This window comes from Melanotaenia boesemani, chromosome 2 (assembly GCF_017639745.1).
Source record: "Melanotaenia boesemani isolate fMelBoe1 chromosome 2, fMelBoe1.pri, whole genome shotgun sequence".
NCBI classification, from domain to species: domain Eukaryota; kingdom Metazoa; phylum Chordata; class Actinopteri; order Atheriniformes; family Melanotaeniidae; genus Melanotaenia; species Melanotaenia boesemani.
This window is the reverse complement of record NC_055683.1, coordinates 25,423,452-25,435,531: the sequence shown is the minus strand read 5'-3', so window position 1 is coordinate 25,435,531 and position 12,080 is coordinate 25,423,452. Positions and strand designations below refer to the sequence as shown.

The 12,080-nt window shown below is 38.3% G+C and overlaps 1 protein-coding gene across 5 annotated transcripts in view; it reads left to right on the top strand.

Moving 5' to 3' along the window:
* The window catches only part of crebbpb (CREB binding protein b), a 45,277-nt gene that overhangs the window by 7,483 nt on the left and 25,714 nt on the right, over window positions 1–12,080 (top strand). For all 5 annotated transcript variants that reach the window (XM_042002219.1, XM_042002229.1, XM_042002246.1 and 2 more), the window contains exons 2-3: window positions 1,207–1,832; window positions 8,500–8,667. In XM_042002219.1, coding sequence (XP_041858153.1) covers window positions 1,207–1,832; window positions 8,500–8,667 — 794 coding nt within the window. The remainder of the gene's footprint in view (window positions 1–1,206; window positions 1,833–8,499; window positions 8,668–12,080) is intronic.

The window sequence follows — 12,080 nt, the reverse complement described above, 5'->3', positions numbered from 1 at the left end:
CAAGCTTACAATATGTAAGCGTGAATACATACATAAAAGGCAATAAGCTTTATTAGCATACATGCCGACTTGAATTACCCAGACATGCTTCTTAAAAAGGCCAGTTTTTTGTTTAAAGGTGGTGTTTTTTTTTTCTTTTTTTTTTTTTTTAAGGTGTAGTTTTTTTTTCACCTTTACTGTAGCTTTTAGTTTATCATGTCTGTGACCTGAGGATATTTTGTCTGTTATTGTGCGTTATTTTATTTAATATAAAGCACAAACATTGTGATTATGACTCAACTACAGATATTGTCTTTATTTTAAAACATTTTTTTTCTTTTAAATTATTTTGGAAAACATTTAAATTGTATTAATTTTATCAGTTGCTCTCTTATCAAGAAGTGATCTGTGGCTTATTACAGCTCAAATGTAAGTCGCTTTGTATAAAAGCGTCTGCTAAATGACTATAGAATAGTAATAGCCTAATGAAACTTTACACAATAGCAATTCTTGCTATGATGCTGGACAGGACAAGGTTTAAAAAATAATAATAAAAAAAAACTTTATACAATAACAACAGCGATACTAAGGATAATCACAATAATATTTACATAAACGGATTTAGCATTGGAAAATATCGGTATTGCCTGATATCCATATTTCAGGTATTGGAATTGGATCAGAACCCCAGAAACGTGGATCAGTGCATCTCTAACTGCAGTCCTAAATTTTTGCACTGCATTACATGTGTGGAAATGGCTTAAAAGGCAGTCACAAGAGTTTTCAAATAAAAATGGGGTCAAAATGTCAAATTAGTCTTTGGCTTTAGAAGTAGTGTTAATAGAATATGCAAATGTAGCAAAAGTTACATGTTATGGTTCTCCATTAACGTCTTCTCTGTTTAATTCAAATGGTCTGTTGGCTTTTCCTGTGGAGTGTGGTTCACTTGTGGTGTTAAAGCAAAGCACACCACCCCAAAGACCTGTCAAGAAAGCAAGCTGTAAAAACAGTCGCTATAATAAGGCGGTGCTGGTAACCATAACCATTTAAGGTTGTATGTTATTTTATAAGGGTATTTTCCCTGGTCAATCAGAAATATTAAATTTGTTTGCATATAACTTGATCACTCCATATTGTATAAATTAAGTCAATTAGTGATTATGTCATTAATTTTTACACTCTCTCTCTTGCTCTCTCTTTCTCCCCTCCCTCCATTTTTTCTTGTAGATCTTGTGTCACTGTTTGACCTAGAAAATGACCTTCCAGATGAGCTCATCCCCAATGGAGACATGGGAATGGGAATGCCATCCAATGGTGGCCCCGGTGGAGGGGGCCCCGGTCTCAGCTCGGTTGTTCCTGATGCTGCTGCCAAACACAAGCAGTTGTCTGAACTTCTACGACCAGGGAGTTCCTCAATCTTGGGAGGTGGTCTCAATTCTGCCAGCCCCCAACAGGGAAGCATGGTGGGAAGTCAGCTAGGTGCTGTACTGGGTAAAGGTCCTTTAGGGCAGGGCTCCCCCAATCACCAATCTCCCCAGGGCCAGAAAGGAGGAGCCTCTGCTGGGCAAGGCAATGGAAACACAGTCATGGGCTTTAACCAGGCCATTATGAACAGTGGCCAGGGTCATGGTGTCCTAGGGCAGACAGGACAGGTCATGAATGGAACTATGGGACCAGCAGGCCGAGGGAGACCTGGGCCTGGCATGCAGTACCAAGGCCAAGGCATGCAGGGGACACAAGTAGGCGCTGGACCTGGTGTTGGAGGCAGTGTGCTGGCAGAGACTCTTACCCAAGGAGGGCCACAGATGGCACACAATACACTGAGTGCTCAGCAAGCTGGAAACATGAATAAGGTGAGATTAAAATTATGATTTATTAATCCTTCAAGTTATCAGCTTTTTATTTGCTAAAATAACAAATATGTGTGAAACTGTGGAACATATAAAATACAGGTGAACTGCTAATGTACATCTGAAGACAGCTGAATGAAAATGCTTTAGAGGCTCTAATGTCATATTCCACATTTAAAGATATACTTTCTTAATTCACAAGTATTCAAGTTTTTATCTTTTCACAAGGAGGTTAACCAACTCTAATGTGCATATTCTTAGACGGTACACTGCTTTTCTCAACCACTATGACACAGGTGGTTAGAAATTGATTTGATTTCAGCTGTGTAATAGGTTTTTATTGATAAGCAAGATAAGAGTATGGCCTTTTTATAATTTTTGTATTTTTAGATGCACATGTATACAATATGCTGTCACTTAGTGTTAATTTTTATGAATACTTACAATTGGTTACCCCTACTCTCATCTGTTCCTCGTGGATTTGGAATTGGTCAAGACATTGAATCTGACATCAAATGTGTCTGTCTGCATGGGTCTAACTTTGCCACACATGCTGTAGTTTAATACCTGATCTATGCTTGTGTGGATATTGCTAGAGACCCACTCAGTACAATTTCTGGTTGATTGTGATCCCTGCTTTTTCCAAGGTATTTATACAGCTAAAAAGAAATTTCATTATATCACCATTGAGTACTAAAGGTCCTTAATTTTATTTTTTTTTTATTTTTATTTTTTTCACTTTTTGCTCAACTCAAAATACACTGCTCAAAAAAAAGGAAACCCATAATCATTACTATGTAACTCAAAGTCAGTCACACTTTTGGGATATTGATCTGTCCAGTAAGGAAGTACCAGTCAATCAATTTCAACTGCTGTAGTACAAATGCAAGAGACAACAGGTGTAAATGAGAGGCAATTAGCAAGACAACCCCTGTAAAAGAATGGTCCTGCATGTGGTGGGCAAAGACCATTTTCCTGTCTTCATCCTTTCGGGCTAATTCGGGCCCTCACCACTAGAGGTAACATGAGGTGGTATCTGCAACTTACAGACTTTGCTGAGGTAGTGCAGTGTTTACATTTGTGTATCCAATACATCTGCTATAAAATGGTGACTTAATCGTTTAATATTGCTTATAGCGGTATGTTAATCCGCCTTCCTCCCAAGGATCAAGATTGATTTTATATTATAACAACATGAAAATTATACTATGACACTGACATCAGGCAGCAGGCTGTTGTTTTGGACCACACTTTCTTTCTAGCTTTTAGTTTGGTAAAATAAAAAAATCATGTTTCTTTTTAGTAAAGGCAGGTCCTTTAATAGAAACTGTGAGCTGTGCCTACTCTTATGAACTTCCACACTGAAAGTTAACTTAAAGTTGGAAGAATTTTACTGACTGTTACTGGATGTGTTATGCATTTATAGAGTGGTATAAACAAAAATCTTATTTTTAAGTACCTGATCTGCAGGACAGTGGTGAAGCTGGTTGAGCTGGAAATAATTCATTTCTAGTCACTAGTCAAGTAGTCTGAATGAGTGCAAGCAACATGTAACAATGTACTGGTTCACAGGAATGTATGTTTGTGAATGAGATGCAGTTTGCACGACGGCATCCTGGTTGTAATTTCTTTGTGAATATTTATACTGCACTTTCATATACTTTGAAGTGTGCGAAAATGTTTCACCCCTTGTCTGGGAGATGCGGGGCTTTGTGGTATGACAGGAAGCCAAGATTAAACCAGCAAGCTAGTTCTCACCAATGTTATTGCAGCAGACATTACCACATGAAACAAGCCCCTCCTTTCCCACACAGATGTATACAACGTAATAACTGACTGAAATTTTTTATTGTTTATAGTTCGAAGTTAATCAGTGAGCCTGTTTACATCACTGTCAGAATATGATATCTGGGAAGAATCAGATAATTTTAATAATCTGATCTGATGGATCTACATGCTCTTCTGAAATACAGTATTCTCTAAAAAAAAAAAAAAACCCTAGTCTACATTCACCAGTCTATTAGATTTATTTTTGAGTACGTAAGTGCGTGGTGATGTCATTTCCTGTTATTTTCTAAACATCTGGTCTTTGTAGAACATGGCGGCGCCTGTGGTCTTAGCGTTTACTGCTAATCTGAGCAGTAGGAAGCTGCTAAATAGTATACAGATAAATTTTTTATATTGTTTATTAGGGCTGCAACTAATGACTATTCTGATGGTCGATTAATCACCGACTATTAAAACGACTAGTCCACCAATCGGATTATGTATCTCAAATATTATAAATGGATCTTATTTCACTTTCAGCTTTGAAATTTTGCATAAGGTTAAGTCTGACATGCCTCCTCTTTAAATGTTCGAGCATTGCAGACGTACTTCCATGGTACACAAGGTCCGCCTTACAAATCTCACATGTATTTAATTTATTTTGTAAGTTTAACGTGAAGTTATCCCAGACTTTTAACATTTTCCTCCACTGTTTTCTTCCCTAGTCCGCCACCACATTTTTCCCCTGGCGGACTTTACTGGGCATGTGCAACTCTCAGCAGAGATTAAAAAAGTAGACGATGTCTCACTCTGTATTTTTTTCCCCTCTTTGCGCATGTGCTTTGTGCAACTTTCAGCAGAGATAGAATTAGAAGACGATGTTGCACTTTGTAGTTTTTTTTTTTTTTTGCCGACAATAGTCGACGGCTAAATTTGTTGTTGACTATTTTTATTGTCGACAACATCGACTAATCGTTGCAGCCCTATTGCTTATACTCCCTGCTGCATGGGTTGTGCATGCTTTTTTGTGTTTTGTTCACGTTGTGACTTCTTCTTTTAACAGAAGACTTTGAAAACATGGAAGCTACACCCCTCTTTGCACATGCACAGATGAAAAGAGACTAAATCAGACACACAGCCTACATGCATGAAGACATCAAAGTATTTGGTAGAAATCTATGTGTGTTGAATCGATTCAAGTTTTATATATCCAATATCGATACGTAAAACTTAGAGATTGATTTTTTTTTTTTATTTTTTATTTTTAATTTATATGTCCTCTTTTCTGGTAGCGACCACTCTCGCGCGACTTACCGAGGCTTGGTGAGCTCTATATACACACAACTGGTTTTCTGTGTCGCCTCCGTACAAAATCGGCTCCTCTTCCCAAGATAATGTCAAACTCAGATGTTTTCATTCACCAGTGTGGATTACCTTCACCTGTAAAGTATTTTGCACCGGATTACCACTCACATAATCACTAAGACCGGCGGCTCTCACATTTGCAACTAATGCCATGTTCATTGGCGCCGGCACATTAAACAAAAGGAGGCATGTCACTACGCACATACGTACTTTGAAATTACTCTGACATGGTCATTTAAAGTCACATTTCCACTTGAACAGGTTTACACTTCGTCCTTTTATCAAAAAGTAAACAGTCTGAGTGTCATACTTGCGCCTTCCCTGTGTCCATGGCAGTCAGCACACATGCATAGACGTGTTCGTGCACACACAGGTGATCCCACTTCCGTCAGAGGACTGAGTGCACGCGTCAGAAAACACTTCAACCAGCTGAGAATCAGACAAAAATATGAGTTTTTAAAAATTCTCTCAGGCAGGTGAAGATGAAAGCATGTTGCTCCAGTGAGGAGCATGTGAAGTATTTCTTATGCACCGGTGTTATGCCGATAGCGTTACTGTATTGTTATGCTATTTCAGATATGCTTGTAGATGTGTCAGATCAGATTATTACAATGATCTGATTACTCCTAAATAACTGAATTTGTCAAGGAAATGCACTGTGTTTTATAAACATAGTTATCTGAGAATGTCATTAATATTCAAGAAAAATAGTTGGTGTTAAACAATTAGCTGTAAATTAAATAATATCGAATCAGATTTATTCTAAATTAAATTGAAATAGACTGTTGCAAATCAAATCGATCCAGGAAATTAGTGTCAATATCCAGTCTTTAAAAGATAAATTTTGCAGCCTACGCGACCACTTGAATTATCTGATTAACCCCAGAAAAAAGGTAATGATCAGATTTTTGGTGTGCATGTAAATAGACCTTGTCATGTTTACTATGTTATTGGGGGGGGGGGGGGGACTCACATCAAAATGTTTTTCAGATTTAATGTTGAAAGAAATCAGAAATGTTAATGTATAGATGAACAAATACAGGTTCTTGGCTTTCAGTTTACAGTTTTACATGGCAGAGTTAAGCTACTTTTCAGTACTCCAGTACCCACGGTTTTGCTTTTGCTGCCGTTTCTTGACAGAACAACTACTTTTTGCAGTTTAATATTAATAAATCTATTAATATAACATCTTTCACAGATATAGAAATCACTCATTGCATCACAGAACAATACAAATGTTTGTCTTGACTTAAGTCTCTCATTTTCAAAGTGGTTTGCAAAAGAGATACTTGGACTGGAAAACTACAAATTGCTGAAATAACCTGATAACAGCTTTAGAGTAGTTTAAGTAGTTTTCTCAATCCTGGTAAATAGAACCCACTGCCCTGCATGTTTTAGGGCAATCCTACTTTAACACACCTGAATTAAATGAGTAACACTTTAATAGGTTTGCAAAGAACTTGATGAGGAAGTTCATTAATCTGAATCTTTAGTAAATCTTAGGAGTCTTACTGGAGTCACTGCGCGCTCCCGTCATCTCGATTGTTAGGTGTAAGGTGGTAATCTTCGCTGTTTCATGTCAGACTTTTCCTAGTCTTGGGTCTGTGACAATATCAAAATTGTTTGATATTATTGCAAGTCGCAGTGACGTAACACAACCAACAACCAATAGATGAGCTCTGACAAAAGCAGAAACAGGAAACCACAAACACTTAGGAACACACAAATAAATTAAATAAAATTATTAATAATAATAAAAAAAAAAAGAATAATAAAGGACGAACAAGAACCAGTGATGAGACGTCCTGTGTGGACTGTCCAGAAAGAGGAGTGGATGGTGGAGCATGTGGCAGATCAGCCCTGCCTGTTTGATATCAACTATCCAACATATCACAAAAAATTCTAAAATAATGTAGTTGTAGTCTTGTAAATAGTGACCCCACAAGATTCACAGTCCTTGCTAGGCTAAGACTTAAGACTCTAAACACTTGTTGTTGAATGTGAGCAGGTGTGGGCTGATAGTTTTCTGCAAGTCTTCTGACTTAAGCCCTGCATGAGACATGCAGAGCAGTGGGTTCTGAGAAACAGGATTGAGAAACACTGCTGTAAATGTCGATAGCTCTGTGTTCCTGAACACTTAAAAATTTATGCAATTGTAAAAGTTAAATAATTAGACTGTTTAAAAAAAAAAAAAAAAAAGAACATTTTAACGTGCCAAGAGGAGGGGAAGCACTGGAGGCTTTTAGTATGGCGTCATCTTACCCGTCGGCACTCCTTTGTGATAAGTGCAGGTCATCAAGTGGGAGAACCCGTGTGTGAGAAGTTGAATGTGTGAATGAGAGGCAGGCAGCATGCAAGTGTCTGTGGGTTTCTGTGTGGGGGAGGGGCAGGCAGCAGTGCAATACTCATTTGTTGTGCAAGCTGATCTTTCTCTGCGTGTGTCACGTACCTTTTTTTCTGGGCAGGGCTTGCGCTGTCTGCGAAGCAAAGCAGGCTTTAGCCAGCACAGAGAAAACAAGGCAAATGCAGCAGACAGATTCATGCAAAAAACACAAGGGATGGAAATATATGACCTAATTAGATTAATCAATTCAGCTTATTGGGTTATTACAGCTAATCTAGTTTTAGTTTTGAGGTCCATACTACAAATGATTGTCTGCCTTTTGCGAGCAAATTATATATATATATATATGTATATAAATGTCTCTATTTTAACGCTTTGATCAGTTGCACAGTTATTGGTGAATAAAAAGTGTACCTAAGTACCCAATCGGAGTGGTGCTGCTGTCAACAAATAATAAGCAAATGACATTCCTTTCTTGAGAACTAAATAGCACCTAATTTTCACAGTAAATTTTTACTGTGATTCTAGTGCATTGGTTTGTAAAGTGGCAAAGACGAAAAGATTATTATTGCTATGCATTGCGTATTAATATAAGTTCATAGGTGGACACACTTAGGTCAACACCTGTGAACTACCCACTACAAGCTTTGTTGTTTAGCCGTGTTGTTTATGTAAACCATACTCAGTTGAGTTGACCTTTTTAATTTTTTGCAATTCATTGTGATCAATTAACAACTGTATTCGGCAGCTTATAGATATAATTATGGACATAATGATGGAATTATTATTGAGTATTATGGAAAGATTGTTTTTGCAGTTTTAAACACAAGGTCACTGGATTATTCCTTGTCTAACTCTCATCAGAAATGATTTGATCGTAATAGTGCTGGCTGAATGCTCTGTTCTTTTAAAAAAGTAAACTGTCAGTTTAAGTAATACCTAAAAGTAGCCGTCTGTCCCATGATCTGCATGCCAATCCAGTGCTAGTGAGCTGAGAGAGGGAACAGTTGGCTTGCTATAGGTTGCAGGGCAAATACTTAATGGAGCTCCTTTGATGCCCAATTTACAGTACTGAGCAAAAATTTGGGCACGTTACCCTGTTTATTTTGGATGAGTAGGTGCACAGGAACAAAAAATTCAGAAACCCTTTTATGTGTATTTCCACAAAGACTAATTGTTTCACACTTACTGTAGATGGCGATGTCAGGAACCCCTTTTGGACAGCAGTATGGTCAAGCGGGAGTGCAGCAGATGGGGACAGCAGGGGTCAATGCCCAACAACTCCAGAACAAGACAGCCCTTTCGAACAACCTGCCCCAGTTCCCTGCTGAGTTAAAGGGACCTGGGAGTGTGCCAAATATGGTGAGTGTTAATTCATTTACACACTTTTACCTGTTCTCCTGCTTTTGTTTTTATGGTTATTCTCTTGGTTTTGAGGGAATAAAAAGCTAGACTCGGGGCTTTCAAACCCTGGGAACCTTTTCCATAGTTCAAAAGTCTGTTGGACTGATCCAAAAGCTCCAGTTGATATCAGGTCACGCTTCAGGTAGTCACAGAGAGGAGTGTGTGGAAGCTTGCAAGTGTTGCATTTCTTGTGTTCTAAGCAGCTGTTGCTTCTGTTTTATCAGATATATTAACCAGATTTGACTTTTCAGCTGTTACTGAACTCTGGTTTTGTGGCTGAAGTGGTAACAGTTTAATGCAAAACACTGGAGAACAAATCCTTTTGTAGTGTTCTTGTTGCTCTACAGGTGTTAAATTTATCAAATTGTCTCTTCAGTTTTTGTCTGTGTAAAACTGAGTTTTGTGATGGCTGTCAATGTAGTACAGATTCCATGTAATTACTTAAAATTTGTGAAACCAATGAGGTACAATTATCAGTAGAAAACAGAAGCAATATTCAGACTTGTGGCCTTGCCTTTTAAAGTGACATACACTGCCTGGCATTGTTGCATTAATTTTTCGCTATGATCTTGTATTGATGGTGGGAAAAGCCTTCTCCAACACATCCCAAAGATTCTCAGTGGGGTTAAGGTCAATCCATGTGTAAAAATGATATCTCATGTTCCCTGAACCACTCTTTCACAATTTTAACCAAATGAATCCTGGGATTGTCATCTTGGAATGTACCTGTGCAATCAGGGAAGAAAAAGTCGATTTCTTCCATGTCGATGCGGAGTCGATTGCTACAGACCTCCAAACTTCATGTAGCCTTCAGATTAGCTCAAGATCACTGCAAAGAGAGCTTCATGTATTGGGTTTCCATGGCCGAGCAGCTGTATCCTAGACATACATCACCACAAGCAGTGGTGTAGAGAACGCCGCCACTGGACTCTGGATCAGTGGAGATGCGTTTCTGGAGTGACAAATTTTGCTTAACCATCTGGCGATCTGATGGCGGAATCTGGGTGTGGTGGTTGCCAGGAGAATAGTACTTGTCTGACTTCATTGTGCCAAGTTTAAAGTTTGGTGGAGGGAGGATTATACTTTGGGGTTGTTTTTCAGGAGCTGGGCTTGGCTCCTTAGTTCCAGTTAAAAAAAAAAAAAGAACTCTGAATGCTTCAGCATACCAAGAGATTTTGGACAATTCCATGCTCCCAACTTTGTGGGAATGGCCTTTTCCAGATCCAACATGACTGTGCACCCGATCCATAAAGACATGGATGAGTGAGTTTGGTGTGGATGAACTTAATTGGCCTGCACAGAGTCCTGACCTCAACCCGACAGAACACCTTTTGGGATGAATTAGAGCAGAGGCTGAGAGCCAGGCCTTCTTGTCCAACATCAGTGTCTGACCTCACAAATGTGCTTCTGGAGGAATGGTCAAAAATTCCTATGAGCACACTCCTAAACCTTGTGGAAACTTTTCAGAAGAAATAAAGCTGCTATAGCTTCAAAGAGTGGGCCAACGTCATATTGAACTCATTTGTTTAAGAATGGGATGTCTGTTAAGTTTATACAAGAGTCATGGCAGGTGAGCCTTAGTTAAAATCCAGGTGGTGGTGTATGTCTAATATGAGTTCCCTGGTTTAGGAGGATCCAATCAGGATTTCTTAGGTCTAACGAAAAACTGCTGGCAATAAGGTTAAACGATAAGTTGTTATTAAATTGAAATTGCAATTTAAAATGTTGCAATTAGCAAATCACAAAAGAGTGCAATTAATTTTCATGTTACATGGTACCTGACCCAGGTTTCAATCCTGCAGTATCCACAGTTTGAAAAAAATCTACTCAATTCAGACATAATTCCTGTTGTCACAGTCATCCAAAGTAGAGTGACCAAACATCCTATTTACCAGGACATGTTGTCTTTTTAAAAGTAAAAAAAGCGCGTCTGGACGGATTTTGCTCTGTTCTAACCTTAATTATGTTTACCTTGGATATGAGTTGCGTTTCATTCCCCACACTCGCTTTTCATTATACACTGTGTCACAACTGAGGAGAGGGAGTGAAGGCAGACGCAGTGCAGAAAGTACAGAGTAACACAGTGTTTGTGCAAAACTGCGGAGAAAGTCTGAATTACTCTCCTTTCTCATCAAACTTTTCCCAGAGAGAGGGTTCAACATCATAATAAGATGAGACAAATGCAAAGTAGGCTTCATGTTTAAATTACACATCATGCGAGAGCTACAGTCAGCTGTGAAGTCATGTCACATTCTCAAACCTCATCAAGGACTAATTTTCCATAAATGAAAAAAAAAACCCAACAAAACAAACAAACAAAAAACACAGAACAGATAACAGTCAAACTTCTGAAGTTTTCTGAAGACGTGAATAAAGACAATTTTACTAAGTGAAGTCGCTCTAAATATTAAAGTTCAGATCTCAGATAATGTGTTGATGTTAATACAACCTACAAAAAATATTGGATCTATTTTAAGCCGTAATACACCTCAGAAATTACTACAATGGTGGTAAATTCAGTTTGTTCGGCTGCTTGTTTGCAAACAGTATTTTGTCTGATTTTCAGTTGGTTGAAGTGACGTATACCTGTGTGTGCACGATATGTCTGTGTATGTGGCATCGGGGTGAAACTCTGCTGTGTGCAAAACAAAAATGTAGACAGAGACTTCAGTGTTTTGGCCACAGGTTGCGTCTTGCAGTTGGTAGATGAAGCCCCTCATATCTCAACTTTGTGTCCTTGCGTTAGAATATAGAGTAGTCCAAATTTTGATGACATCCCATGTGGTAGTCCTCCATCTCATATAAAAAATATATTCTTTATATATATTCTTTATATATATATATATATATATATATATATTCTTTATATATATATATATATAACAATTATAAGTAGAAGATGAAGAAGATATTGAGTTGTTCCAGAGGGTTAACCTTTCTGTACCTTTCTGTCTTGTGTTGGACTTGTGAAAGTCTCACAATGAGCACACTCTGTTGTTACTTGACTGTTTTGTGTAGAGGATGTGAGGAATTGTTCATTATTTTCAGCAGCTTGTGCTGCATTTTTTTCTGGACAATCAGCACCGAACCAGAATCTGGATCAGTTCTTTCAGTCTTTGAGTCTCAGGTTCTGATGCTGCTGCTCCAACAGACTTTTCACAACAGACTTATAGAAGATATGCAGCATCTTAGTGCAGACATTGCAAGATCTCTTAGGAAGTAGTGTCTGCTCTGTACTTTCTTGTAGATACTGTAGATGTTTAGTCTGTTGTGAAATGAATTCCAGCATACTTGTATTCCTCCACCACCTCCATCTCTTCTTCCAGGATGTAAACAGTGTTTTGTTTATTCTGGTTCCTCTTGAAGTCAAC